This window comes from Delphinus delphis, chromosome 15 (genome assembly GCF_949987515.2).
Source record: "Delphinus delphis chromosome 15, mDelDel1.2, whole genome shotgun sequence".
Lineage (NCBI taxonomy): Eukaryota > Metazoa > Chordata > Mammalia > Artiodactyla > Delphinidae > Delphinus > Delphinus delphis.
Window position 1 is genome coordinate 84,260,721 of NC_082697.1, and position 13,220 is coordinate 84,273,940.

General features: G+C 58.8%; 1 protein-coding gene across 5 annotated transcripts in view; it reads left to right on the forward strand.

The window, feature by feature from the left end:
• The window catches only part of TNRC18 (trinucleotide repeat containing 18), an 84,080-nt gene extending 75,086 nt beyond the window's left edge, over positions 1-8,994 (forward strand). For all 5 annotated transcript variants that reach the window (XM_060032509.1, XM_060032505.1, XM_060032506.1 and 2 more), the window contains 6 exons: positions 462-578; positions 1,279-1,443; positions 1,857-3,175; positions 6,602-6,838; positions 6,967-7,041; positions 7,383-8,994. In XM_060032509.1, coding sequence (XP_059888492.1) covers positions 462-578; positions 1,279-1,443; positions 1,857-3,175; positions 6,602-6,838; positions 6,967-7,041; positions 7,383-7,589 — 2,120 coding nt within the window. In that variant the 3' untranslated portion in view covers positions 7,590-8,994. The remainder of the gene's footprint in view (positions 1-461; positions 579-1,278; positions 1,444-1,856; positions 3,176-6,601; positions 6,839-6,966; positions 7,042-7,382) is intronic.
• The last annotated feature ends 4,226 nt before the right edge of the window (positions 8,995-13,220 follow it).

The following is a 13,220-nucleotide window of genomic DNA, read 5'->3' on the forward strand; positions in this document are numbered from 1 at the left end:
GTGGGCTGTGTGTCTGTGCCTCTCTGTTCTGTGCTGTCCTTTGTTGGAGGCTGTTCCTTCGTCACTGGTGATCCTCAGCAAGCAGACTGGACGCTGTGTGTGGGCGGGGCCTCCTGAAGGCTGGGGGGGGATGTTTTGTTTAGGGACACCAGTACCAGCACCTGCGGTTCTTCACTCATCGATAGCCCACGGTTCCAGCCTCAGGGCTCAGTGTCCAGCACTTGGGAATGGGGCTGGGGTGACCCCAGCCCCATCCTTCGTTGATCTGCGGAGGGTCTCGGGACGAGTGGACACGGCCGCGCGCTCGGCTGGACTGGGAGCCGGTGCTCCCGGGACCGCCTGGCTCTGAAGCCCACGTCCTGCCCGCTGCGCACCCGCCCTCCTGCATCCTGCTCCTGGGGCTGCTTCCCGGCTCGTCTCTGCTCCCCTTCGGCCCCCTGACTCCACCCCTCCTCCCACAGGCTTGCTGGGCCTTGAGGACGACGGGGACCTGATCACCGTGGAGTTCGATGACGGAGACACCGGCAGGATCCCCCTCTCGCACATCCGCCTCCTGCCCCCCGACTACAAGATCCAGTGTGAGTGGTGGTCCTGCCGCCCGGCGGGGGCCCACCCGTTGCAGGCTGGCTCTGGGCTCTGTCTGCTGTTTGGACCATTTGCTGCACCCACAGCGGGTGGAAATGGCAGGAAGTGTGGGTGGGGGCTCCCAGAATGGTCTCGGGAGGGGGGAATCCCAGGCCTCCCCAGATCTGCACCCCGAGACTCGTGAGACCAGCCCCAGGCCGGGCAGTCCAGGCCAGGGAGGGATCGGTAACTGTCACGGACAGTTCCACGCTGTGTCCGTGATAGCGTTCAATTCTTGTCCAGTCCTGTGTGTCTGGAAATACCATCCCCTTTGGCCAGTACGAACCTCGGGTTTAAGAGGTGAAATGACTTATCCAGGGTCCCTCGACTGGTCAGAGGCAGAGCCGGGACTCGGACCCAGGACTGCCTGACTTCCAGGGGTCCAGTGTTTTCGTGAACCCTCCAAATGGATCATTAAAACCACAGGGTCAGCCCCACCCTGGTCATTTATTCGAGGAGCCCCCGTCGCACGCATGTGCAGACACCCAAGCTGCGTCCCTGCAGATGGGCCTCCCACCCGACGGCGCAGCCCAGGTGGGCAGGCCACGCAGTGTCGTCTGGTTCCTCCCCCGCCTCCTCCCCATGACAGATGACACTCCTGTGGCCAGGAGAGTGGAGACCCGGGCCTGAGCCACTGTCTGTCCCGCCCCACAGGTGCTGAGCCATCCCCCGCCCTCCTGGTGCCTAGCGCCAAGCGCCGCAGCCGGAAGACCAGCAAAGACACCGGGGAGAGCAAAGACGGGGCCGCGCCAGGGTCCGAGGAGCCCGGCGCCAAGGCCCGGGGGCGCGGGCGGAAGCCCAGCACCAAAGCCAAGAGCGGTACGTTGGCCGTGCCCGGGCCGCCGGGACCTGGGGCCTGCTGCTCACACAGGGTCTCTGCACAGACACCGCTCCCCACCTGTGCGGGAACTTGGCGCTGCAGGGCTATTTGGACCCTGTGACAGATTAGGAAACTGAGGCTCAGGGAGGCGCGTTGACCTGTCAGAGGCAGAGCTGAGATCCAGCCAGCTGTGTTCCCTCCAGAGCAAAGTGCTTTGGGTTAAGAGCCCAGGCTCCCGAGGCCCACTCTGGGGCCACCACGTGTGGACAACTAAGGCGCGGGAGCCGCTCGTCCCGAGGCCCCGAGAGGCTGCCGCCCCAGCCCCGCTCAGGACCCGGCAGAGCCGGGATGGGGACGGGCTCGCTGGTCACGAAGTCCTGGCCTCACTGGGCTGTTTCCTTCTCTCTTCTAGACAGAGCTGCCGTCCTGGAGGAGGGGGGCTCGACGGATGAGGTCCCCAGTACCCCGTTGGCCCTGGAGCCCATCAGCACCCCAGGTTCCAAGAAGAGTCCCCCAGAATCTGTGGACAAGCGGGCCAAGGCCCCCAAGGCTCGCCCAGCTCCCCGACAGCCCAGCCCAGCGCCGTCCGCCTTCACCAGCTGCCCGGCACCCGAGCCCTTTGGGGAGCTGCCGGCCCCCGCCGCGGCCCTGGCCCCCACCGCCCTCGTCGCCATGCCCATCACCATGCCCGCCACGCGCCCCAAGCCCAAGAAGGCCCGGGTTGCTGAGGAGTCGGCCCCCAAGGGCGCCCGGAGGCCCGGGGAAGAGGCCGAGCTGCTCGTCAAGCTGGACCGTGAGGGCGTGACGTCGCCCAAAAGCAAGAAGGCCAAAGAGGCCCTGCTTTTGCGGGAGGACGCTGGCGCGGGGGGCTGGCAGGAGCCCAAGGGCCTGCTGGGCCTGGGCAGCTACCCTCCGGGGGCCGGCGGCAGCGAGCCCAAGGCGGCCCGGCCCAAGGCGGGGGACGGCGACCTGGCCCAGGAGCCTGGGGCCACGCTCACGTTCGAGGACTCGGGGAGCCCCAAGAGCCCGGACAAGGGCCAGGCCGAGCAGGACGGGGCCGAGGAGTCAGAGAGCGGCGGCAGCAGCAGCGGCGGCAGCAGCAGCGACAGCGGCAGCAGCAGCAGCAGTTCTGAGACGGAGGGAGAGGAGGACGGCCAGGGCGGCGGCGGCCGGAACTGCAGCGCCTCCAGCTCGAGGGCCTCCTCGTCGTCCTCGTCCTCGTCCTCCTCGTCGTCCTCTTCGTCCTCCTCGTCCTCATCGTCGTCCTCCTCGTCCTCGTCGTCCTCCTCGTCCTCGTCGTCCTCCTCCTCGTCTTCGTCGTCCTCCTCGTCGTCGTCCTCTTCGTCCTCGTCCTCTTCCACCACGGACGACTCTTCCTGCAGCTCAGACGACGAGGCCGCCCCTGTCCCGGCAGCCGGGCCCTCCGCCCCGCCGGCCCTCGCCAGCAAGGCGCCCAAGCAAGCAGCCAAGGCCCGCTCCTCGGCCCACTCTGCAGGCAAGAAGGCGCCGGCGCCCGCGCCCCAGGCCCCCCCGCCGCAGCCCCCGCAGCCTGTGCAGCCCAAGGCCCAGGCCGGGGCCAAGAGCCGGCCCAAGAAGAGGGAGGGCGTCCACCTCCCCACCACCAAGGAGCTGGCCAAGCGGCAGCGCCTGCCGTCGGTGGAGAACCGGCCCAAGATCGCCGCCTTCCTGCCCGCCCGGCAGCTCTGGAAGTGGTTCGGCAAGCCCACGCAGGTAGCTGGGGGCGGGGTCGTCCCCACGTGTCTTTCTCTGGCCTCCCAGCAGCCCCACGGCGGAGAGTCGGGGTGACGGGTGTGGAGTCCGTCTGACTCCCCCAGAGTCCTGCCCCTCACACAGCAGCACTGCCTCTGGTCCCCGGGACCCAGACCCACCCTCTGCGGGACCCACTTACCGCGCAGGCCTTCAGCTGCCATGCCGCAGGGTCTCAGAACCGCGCGGCCACACAGCCTGAGTTTCTTTGCTTTTGCTTCATTTTCCGCTGAAAACGAATGGCTCAAGGCTTCTGGTTGGCTAATTAGCAGTCACAGCAGAAGGTACTTTCTTTCCCTCTCTTGGCCGGGCTGGGTCACTGCCTGCCCCTGAGCTAATCAGTGTGGCCCACAAGGCAGAACGTTCTGGTTGACCGGGTCTGAGTCGTGTGGCCACCCCTGTAGTAGGTGGGTGTGTGTTCTGCAGGAGTCCTCCATGCCCCCCATGCCTTGGGCACACGCAGACACGCACGTGTACACACACGGATGCATGCATGTACACGTGTGCACCTGCATATACACGCACACACGAGAAGCTTCTGTGTGCAGAAGGGGGACAGCCTGGAGGCCACCAGTCCATCCCATGCCCCTGGGCAGGAAGAGCCAGGCTCCTTGTCTACGGGTGCAGCCCGTCTGGTTTCCCCACAGCGTCTGCCGCCCTGGTCCACGGTCCTCCGAGGCCACGCCAGAGCCAGGCCCGGAGGAGGCACCTGGCTGGGTCTGGACCTTTTTAATGCCGGTGCCGCCAGGCAGGTTTTAGGGGCTGGGGGCTGGCAGCGATGAGCTTGCGGGGCCTCTGGCAGTGTACCGCTTAAGAAGCTTCTGGCATGTTTGCACTGTATCAGCTCCCTGGCTGCGTTAGCAAGGCCGGAGAAGTTGTAGGATGTTCTGAATCAAGACTAGCTTGGGGGTTTCTGTCTTAGCAGCAGCCTTTTAGGGCTCCCCACTGTGCCACCCAGGGTCAGTTGGATCCCCGGGGGGTTGGTGGGTGGACAACTCCACCTGCCACAGGCTGCACCCTCAAAGCCTCCTTAGAATAGGGTGGGGAACTCCCCCCTTGGTCAGGCAAGGGCTGCAGAGTGGGAAGTCGGGGAGGGTCCCCCCCGACCCCCGCAGCTCCTGCTCTCCTTCTGGTTTCCCTGCCTTTGCGGCACCGCCTTGAATCTGGGGCAGATGATCTGCTGCTCCGACCCTGCAAGGTGTGAGTTGTCGGACTTTACGTGCGTCCCCCACCCCCCCGATTGCTGGCTCCAGGCTGAAAGGGCCTCTCTTAGCAGGGCCACCACTTGAGACAGCAAACTTGAATGTGCAGCTTCTTGTAGAATCTTCCCTGACGAGCCGCACTCAGACATTCCAGGCCAGCCCCTCTGGAGCTCTGGTCCCGGCAGGCACTGTATCCAGGGCCGTATCAAGGAGTGATGGCTTCTGAGCCGAGGACAGGGGTGTCCTCACTGTCCTGCCCCCACGGCGATTGGCCAGTTCCTTATCTTAGCATCTCCCACGTGCCAGCGTCAGCGTTGCTCGGGGCGTTTGCTGCTGTAGGGTCAGAGCCCAGGGCCAGAGTCTAGGGTGTCCGGCTTCAGGTACAGCTGGATCCGGGGGCCTGAGGGCTGTCTTCAGACCCACTCTCGGGCTCGTGCTCCAGGCTTGAGTTTCTCCTCCCTTCCTCTGTACTGGTCTCCTTCTCCGGCAGCCCCTCTCCTGCTGGCAACAGGCAGCCCCAGCAGCTTTCAGCTGACCTGCCAGCTCAGAAGTGACAGTAGGAAGGAGGTGTCTTTTTTAGGGTTCAAGCTAAAGTTGCTGGCGCGTCTTTGGCTTAGGTCCCGGGTGCACCCTTGAGCCAGTCACAATGGCCAGCAGAAGGGTGGGATGTTTGGATTGGCCAGACCAAGTCCTGTGCTGGCCCCAGGGGCCCAAGGGGGATCTGTGAGGAGAGTGGCCGTGGATGCCTAGAAACATACCTGCTGTCAGCTGCGTTGGTTTAGAGATCTTAGCCGTCCCTGTCACCTTGAATCAGTTAGTACCATGCTTTGAGCTGAAAATAATTTGAGCAGTTTACAGAACCCGTAAGAAACCTGGACATTAAAAAGTCTGTCACAGAATTCCCTGGCAGTCCAGTGGTTAGGACTCCATGCTTCCACTGCAGGGGGCACGGGTTTGATCCCTGGTTGGGGAACTAAGATCCCACTTGCTGCGATGCGGCCAAAAAAAAAGTCTCACCAGGGATCCGGTGAATTAAAAGTAGAAAAGGGACAGCTGGATAAGGTAGGGAATTAGCCTGTGCGTTTTTCTTGTTTAGACAAAAAAAGAAAGACAAAAAACGCTTTGGCGCCGCCTAGTGGCCAGTCCGAGAAGGGAAACGAGTTTTACAGGTTAGTCGAGGAGAAGGCGCGCTGGCTCCACTGGAGGGCAGAGCAGAGCTTTGCATAGGCCTGGCTTCTCCGTGTTTGCCTGGGGACAGCGACAGGTCCCAGAGCTGCCTGGCGCTGGGTTTTGGATTCTGGTGGCTGGTCTCTTCCTTCCTTGGAGCCTGCCCATCTGTGTGTCCCAGTGCCAGCCCAGGCGGGGGCACTGAGGCGGCTTCAGGAAATGTTTGTTGAGTGAATTAAAAAAAAAATCCAGCCACACTGTGGGTCTGGCAGACGTGGGCCCAGTGCTGGATCCCGCCGGGCTGGGCTCTCATCTGTTAGTGGCTTTCCTGGGGAAATGGGCGGGGGGTGGGGGGGTGGGGCGGGGCAATCGGCCGTGCCTGGGGGTTGACGCTGCCCACGCCCCACTCCCTCACCTCTGCTCGGACGCTTGCGGGGCTGACTGGTACTGAGCCCCCGCGCTGCTCAGGGTGGTGTAGACTGAGGCTGTGCCGTGAGCAAGAGGCTCTGTGACCCCGGCAGGTGTTGAGTGAACCTGCTTCGTTGTAGCTCCGACGTGCGGGGCAGCGTGGGAGGGAGCGATGTGCTCTGTCCGGAGACGCAGCCGTGTCCCCTCCTGGGACCTCCCGGTCCCTGTCTGGAAATTGGGGGCCAACAGGGGCCGCTGTGCCTCGAGGGCTGGTGTCAGGACCCAGTGGGAGAAGCAGGGATCCCGCTGGGCCCCAGCAGTGGCTGTGGCGTCTGCCGCACAAACGCTCGCGTGTGGGGGCATCCCTGGGGCCCCGCCGGCACCGCTGGCCGACACGGCTCAGCAACGGGGAGTTGGAAGTCGCTCCCAGCTGCAGGGTCCTTAGTTCACGTGGAGTCTCTCTTGGAAACCCGGTCGGCCAAGGGGATGAGCGAGGGCTCCCCGATCAGAGCAAGCAGGGGGCTTCTCCCCTGGCGCCGCTGCTGTGGAACCCCGGGGTCAGGGCGGGGGTGGGGGCGGGGCGCGTGCCCTGACCCGACTCGCCCGCCCACAGCGCCGCGGCATGAAGGGCAAGGCCCGCAAGCTCTTCTACAAGGCCATCGTGCGCGGCAAGGAGATGATCCGCATTGGAGACTGCGCCGTCTTCCTGTCGGCTGGCCGCCCCAACCTGCCCTACATCGGCCGCATCCAGAGCATGTGGGAGTCGTGGGGCAGCAACATGGTGGTCCGCGTCAAGTGGTTCTACCACCCCGAGGAGACCAGCCCGGGCAAGCGCCTCCACGAGGGCCAGGTGGGCCGGGGCCTCGGCGTCGGGCCGTGCTGGGGGGCGTGGCCGGGGCGGTCCCTCCCCTGGGGTCGGGTCGGGGGTCAGGCAAGGCGGGGCCCGGGCTCACCGCAGCCCCCGGTCTGCGCTCACAGCACTGGGACCAGAAGCCCGGCCGCAGCCTCCCCGCAGCCCTGCGAGCCTCCAGCCAGAGGAAGGACTTCATGGAGGTAGGAGAGCGCGCGGCGCCGGTGGGGCCTCCGATGACCCTCCCCACGCGGCCTCGGGAGGGGCCGGGCTCCCTCGGCCTCCCCGCCCAGTCTCTCTGACCCTGAGCTGCTGTTTCCTGGTCTCTCCCAGCCGCTGCCTCTGCGTCTGTCACCCTTGGTTTCTTACTCTGCAGGTCTCTGTGTCTGTTTCTTGATCTCCTAGTCTCTGGGTGTCTCCCTTGGTCTCTGTCCATCCTCGTCCTCAGCCCCACTGTGTTTCTCGAGTTCTCTCTGGGGATCTCTCCCTGGTCCTTCGGGTCTGGGAGGGGTCTTCCCCCTGACGCCCGCCCGTGTGCCCGCAGCGCGCCCTGTACCAGTCCTCCCACGTGGACGAGAACGACGTGCAGACGGTGTCGCACAAGTGCCTGGTGGTGGGCCTGGAGCAGTACGAGCAGATGCTCAAGACCAAGAAGTACCAGGACAGCGAGGGCCTGTACTACCTGGCGGGCACCTACGAGCCCACCACGGGCATGATCTTCTCTACCGACGGCGTGCCTGTGCTCTGCTGAGCGCCCGGCCCGGCGGGGCCCTCCCCATCACTGCCACGGCTCGGCGGCCTCGTGCGTTGGTTGCGTGCATGCAAGTGTGCCCACGGACAGCCTGGCGCGTAAGTGTACGTGTGTGTGCCCGTATGCATGCACGCGTGTGCGCACATGTGCACACGTCCAGACCCCCTTCCTGACTCCTCGGTGCCCCCCCGAGAGGGCTCCTCGCGATCAGGGTAGGGCTCTGCCGGCCCCTCACGGGTCCCGGCACCTTGTAAGCGCTCGGCCAGGTCCCGGTGCCAACTGGGGATTCGGTGGGAGGGGGTTTCCGAGCAACCCACCTGATGCTCGCTTGGGGGGGGGGGGTTCCCGCTGCTTGGGGGGGGGTCCTCCCAGTGCCTGGCCCCCTCGGCACGGAGCCCGCCCCGAGCCTCCCACCGTGGGATGGGGGCGCTCCCATGCCCCCCCAGCCTCAGCGACCAGGCCGGGCCTGTTCTGGGGTGCCTGCCCGGGGCCCGGCCTCCACCCTCTCAGGACGGCCTGGACTTGGGGAACAGAGCCAGGTGTGTGTGTGTGGGGGGGGGGTGCCCAGGAGCACCGGCCAGGCACCAGGGGGAGGGGGCTGCGTGCCCCGAGGCCCCGGGAGGGCCCACCCCACTGGTCCAGACCCTCACACTACAGACAACCCCCATGGTGCTGAAATCCTCGTCCCGGCCATACCCGGAGGGAGGCGGCAGTTCTTAACCTGTACAGTTTTATTGTACCAAGAGACTCTCCCCTGTATCATACGCCTTCAAATGGAGTCAACTTTTTAATTATATATATAAAGATAAATATATATAAATATATATAAATATAAACTTTTTAAAACTGTGAAAAAAATAGCTATGAAATTATAAAAAAAAAGCGAACACATTCTGACGTGCAGAATATTATTTTTTATTTCCTGTTAGATGAGCGTGTCTAGCACCCAGCTTCACGGGCCCCCTGTCCCAACCTCACCCCACACGCCCCCCCCCCCCCCCGGCCCAGGTGTACTGTACTCGCCCCCAGGATGGAGAAGGACTTAGGGAGAGCAGAGGCTGAGGGAGGGGAGAGGGAGCCGGCAAGCTTGCAGCCCTGCTCAGCCCACGAAAGCACTTACAGCCCCCGCGCCTTCCGGGGGACCGGAGGCCTCGTCCAGACAATCTTAAGGGAAGGAAAAGCCAGACTTCGGTTTTGTTTTTTGGGGGAATTATTGTTTTCCTTTTTTTTTTTAAGTTTCTTTTGGAATTTTGTTTGTTGGCAAATTCTGTGTGATCTTTTTCATAAAAAAAAGAAAAGAAAAAAAGCTATAATTGGAAAAGTACCGTTGTCTGGAGTGGTTCATTTCGGGGGCTGGGGTGGGCTTGGTGTCAGGATGCAGATCCTGGAGGGAGGAGCCACATGTGGCTGTTTAAACACGAGCCAGTTTGAATGAAAAGAAAGAAATGAAAAGTTTCTTGGCTGCACTGACGCTGGCTTTGGTGGTCAACAGTCAGACAAGGTCAGTGGGCTGCTGTATGTGGCTGGCCCGCGTCCGTCAGTGCAGAAAGTTCCCTCGGCCAGACGAGCTGGAGATCACCCAAGGTGGCAGAGTAGAAAGCCCCTGAGCTCACCTCCTCTCACGAGCACACCAATAAATAGCACAGTGAAAGAGACCCAACCTACCAAAAAGATCTACAACCAAAGACACGAAGAAGGAACCACAGTGACACAGTTAAGAGGGGTGGACTTGCTGTACAGTCGGGCCTACATCCCCAGGTGGGTGACCCACAAACGAGAAAAACTAACATGGCAGAGGTTCTCCCACAGGAGGGAGAGTTCTGAGCCCCACATCAGGCCGCCCCGCTCAGGGGTCCTACCCTGGGAAAATGCGCCCCCAGAGCATTTGGCTTTGAAGGCCAGTGGGGCTTAATTTCAGGAGTTCCACAGGACTGGGGGGAAGAAAGACTTCCCTCTTAAAGGGCACACACAAAGTCTCCCATGCTCCGGACCCGGGGCCAAAGCTGTAATTTCCTGGGACCTTGGGCCAGACCTACCTGCTGGTCTTCCAAAGTCTCCTGGAGAGGCGGGAAGCAGCTACGGCTCGCCCTGGGGACACAGACGCTGGCGGCAGCCGTTCCTGGGCCTCCTGCGAGTGTATGCTGGGGCTGGCAGGTACCGCTGTGGGATCCTCCCTCTAGCTCCTCTGGCGCCAAGACTGGGCCCCACCCAGCAGCCTGCAGGCACCGGTGCTGGGACCCCTCGGCCGAACAGGGCTTGGGACACAGCCCCACCCAGCAGCAGACAGGCTGCCTGGAGACCGCCTGAGGACACAACCCTGCCCACCAGACGGCCCAGGACTCAGCTCCAGCCCCCAGTGAGCGGGCACCAGCCCCAGGCCCTGCCACCCCCACCAGGGGGCACACGCCAGACACAAGAGAACTCCAATCCCTCAGCCTGCCCACGGCACGCCAGACCTTGCCCTGGGACAAGTTGGGCCCGGGGCCCTGGCCACTAGGAGGCCAGCGCACGCTTCAGGACACCCCGCACCCAACTGTGTTAGGAACAACCTGACCACCCCCAGCCCAGTGATCTTACACCAGCTCTGGGACCTCTGGGTCCTGCAACCAGGCTTAGGGGACCCAGCTCTGCCTGCCAGCAGTCTGGCACTGACCCCAGGACCCCCCCAGTGGGCAAGCAACTGCCCTGGAGTCTCCTGGACCCTGACTTCACCCACCAGTGAGCCAGCACTAGCCCTGGGGCCCCCTGGGGCTCTGCAGTTGGCCACCTTGTGACCGGGCCCTGCCAAGCGGCAGCCAGCAGCCTCCACATGAGGCAGAGCCTGGCAACCAGCTGGGCGAGGGCCACGCGGGCCTGCCCATGCAGCCCGCCGCAACAGAAAGACCCACGCAGCCTTCACAGGGGAAACCCTAGAGCACACAGCTTGGGTGACGAGGGGTGTGCACTGCTGGGATGCATGGGACATCTCCTACGAAAGGCCACTTCCCCAAGGTCGGGAAACTGTAAGCAACCTACCAGATACATAAAAATACAAACTGCAGCTTAGGCAAAATGAGGCGACAGAGGCTCATGTTCCAGATGAAGGAACAAGACAAAAGCCCAGAAGAAGAGCTAGGTGAGGTGGAGATCGGCAATCTACCCGAGAAGGAGTTCAGGGTAGTGACTGTAACGATGATCAAAAAACTCAGGAGAAGAATGGACGCACAGTGCAAGAAATGAGAAGCTTTTAACAGAAAATATAAAGAACGACCAGAGATGAAGAATAACAAATGAAAAATATACTAGAAGGAATCAACAGTAGACTAAATGATACGAGAAACAGGTCAACGAGCTGGAAGACAAGAGTAGTGGAAACCACTGATGCTGAGAGAAAAAACAATGAAAAGAAATGAGGACAGTTTAAGAGACCTCTGGGACAACATCAGGCATGTTAATATTCGCATTACAGGGGTCCCAGAAGGAGAAGAGACAGAAAGGGGTTGAGAACATATCTGAATACATAATAGCTAAAAACTTCCCTAACCTGGAAAAGGAAACAGTCATACAAGTCCAGAAAGCACAGAGAGTCCAACACAGGATTAACCCAAGGAGGAACACACCAAGACACATTGTAATTAAAACAGCAAAAATTAAAGAGGGATTATTAAAAGCAGCAAGGGAAAAACAACAACACACAAGGGAACTCCGGAACTCCCATAAGGCTATCAGCTGACTTTTCAGCCGAACGCCTACAGGCCAGAAGGGAGTGGCACGATATATTTACAGTGAACAAGAAAAACCTACAGCCAAGACTCTACCTAGCGAGGCTCTTGTTCAGACTGGATGCAGAAACAAAGCTTTACAGACAAGCAAAAGCTAAAAGAGTTCAGCACCACCAAACAAGCTTTATAACAAATGTTAAAGAAACCTCTAAGTGAACAAGAAAAGGCCACAACTAAAAATATGAAAATTATGAAAGGAAAAAACACATCAGTAAAGGCAAACGTACAGTAAAGGTAGGAAATCATTCACGCACCAAGCTAGTAGGAAGGTTAAAAGACAGTAGTAGTAAGGCCACCTAAACCTACAATAAGCAGTTAAGGGATACACAAAATAATTAGATGTAAAGTATGATATCAAAAACAGTAATCAGGGACTTTCCTAGTGGTGCAGTGGTTAAGAATCTGCCTGCCAATGCATGGGACATGGGTTCGAGCCCTGGTCCAGGAAGATCCCACATGTCACGGAACAACTAAGCCCATGTGCCACAACTACTGAGCCAGCGCACTACAGCCCGCGAGCCACAACTACTGAGCCTGCATGCCTAGAGCCCATGCTCTGCAACGAGAAGCCACTGCAATGAGAAGCCCACGCACCGCAACGAAGAGTAGCCCCTGCTCACTGCAACTAGAGAAAGCCTGTGCGCAGCAATGAAGACCCAATGCAGCCAAAACAAAATAGATAATATAAATAAAAATAACTTTATATAAAAAAATCAGTAATCGTGAGGGGAGGAGGGTACAAATGTACGGTATTTCAAATGCATTTGAAGTTAAGAGGTTAGCAACTTAAAACAATTACGTATATATATAGACTGCTACATGAAAACCTCATGGTAACCACAAACCAAAAATCTCAGAGGCATAACCCTCTCAGACTTCAGAAAATACTACAGACCTACAGTAATCAAAACAGCGTGGTATTGGCACAAAAACAGACATATGCATCAATGGAACAGAGCAGAGAGCCCAGAAATAAACCCACACATTTATGGTCAATTAATCTTTGACAAAGGAGGCAAGAATATACAATGGAAAAAAACAGTCTCTTCAGCAAGTGGTGAAAAGACTGTCACCATACACAAAAATAAACTCACCATACACAAAAATAAACTCAAAATGGCTTAAAGACTTAAACATAAGACATGACACCATAAAACTCCTAGAGGAGATCATAGGCAAAACATTCTCTGACATAAATTGTACCCATGTTTCCTTAAGTCAGTCTCCTAAAGCAATAGAAATAAAACCAAAAATAAACAAATGGGACCTTATCAAACTTACAAGCTTTTGCACAGCAAAGAAAACCATAAAAAAAAAAAAAAGACAACCTACAGGAGTAAATATCTGCAAACTATGTAACCAACAAGGGCTTAATTTCCAAAATACACACACAGCTCATACAACTCAACAACAAAAAAACAATCCAATCGAAAAATGGGCAGAAGACCTAAATAGACATTTCTCCAAAGAAGACATTCAGATAACCAATAGGCACATGAAAAGGTGCTCTATATTGCTAATTATTAGAGAAATGCAAATCAAAACTACAATGAGGTACCACCTCAAACTGGTCAGAATGGCCATCATTAAAGTCTACAAGTAACAAACGCTGGAGAGGATGTGGAGAAAAGGGAATCCTCCTAACACTGGTGGTGGGAATGTAAGTTGCTGCAGCCATTGTGGAAAACAGTAGGGAGGTTTCTCAGAAAACTAAAAATAGAATTACCATATGATCCAGCAATTCCACTCCTGGGCATATATCCAGACAAAACTATAATTCAAAAAGATATATGCACCCCTATGTTCGTAGCAGCATTATTCACAACAGCCAAGACATGGAAACAACCTAAATGTTCATCAACAGATAAAT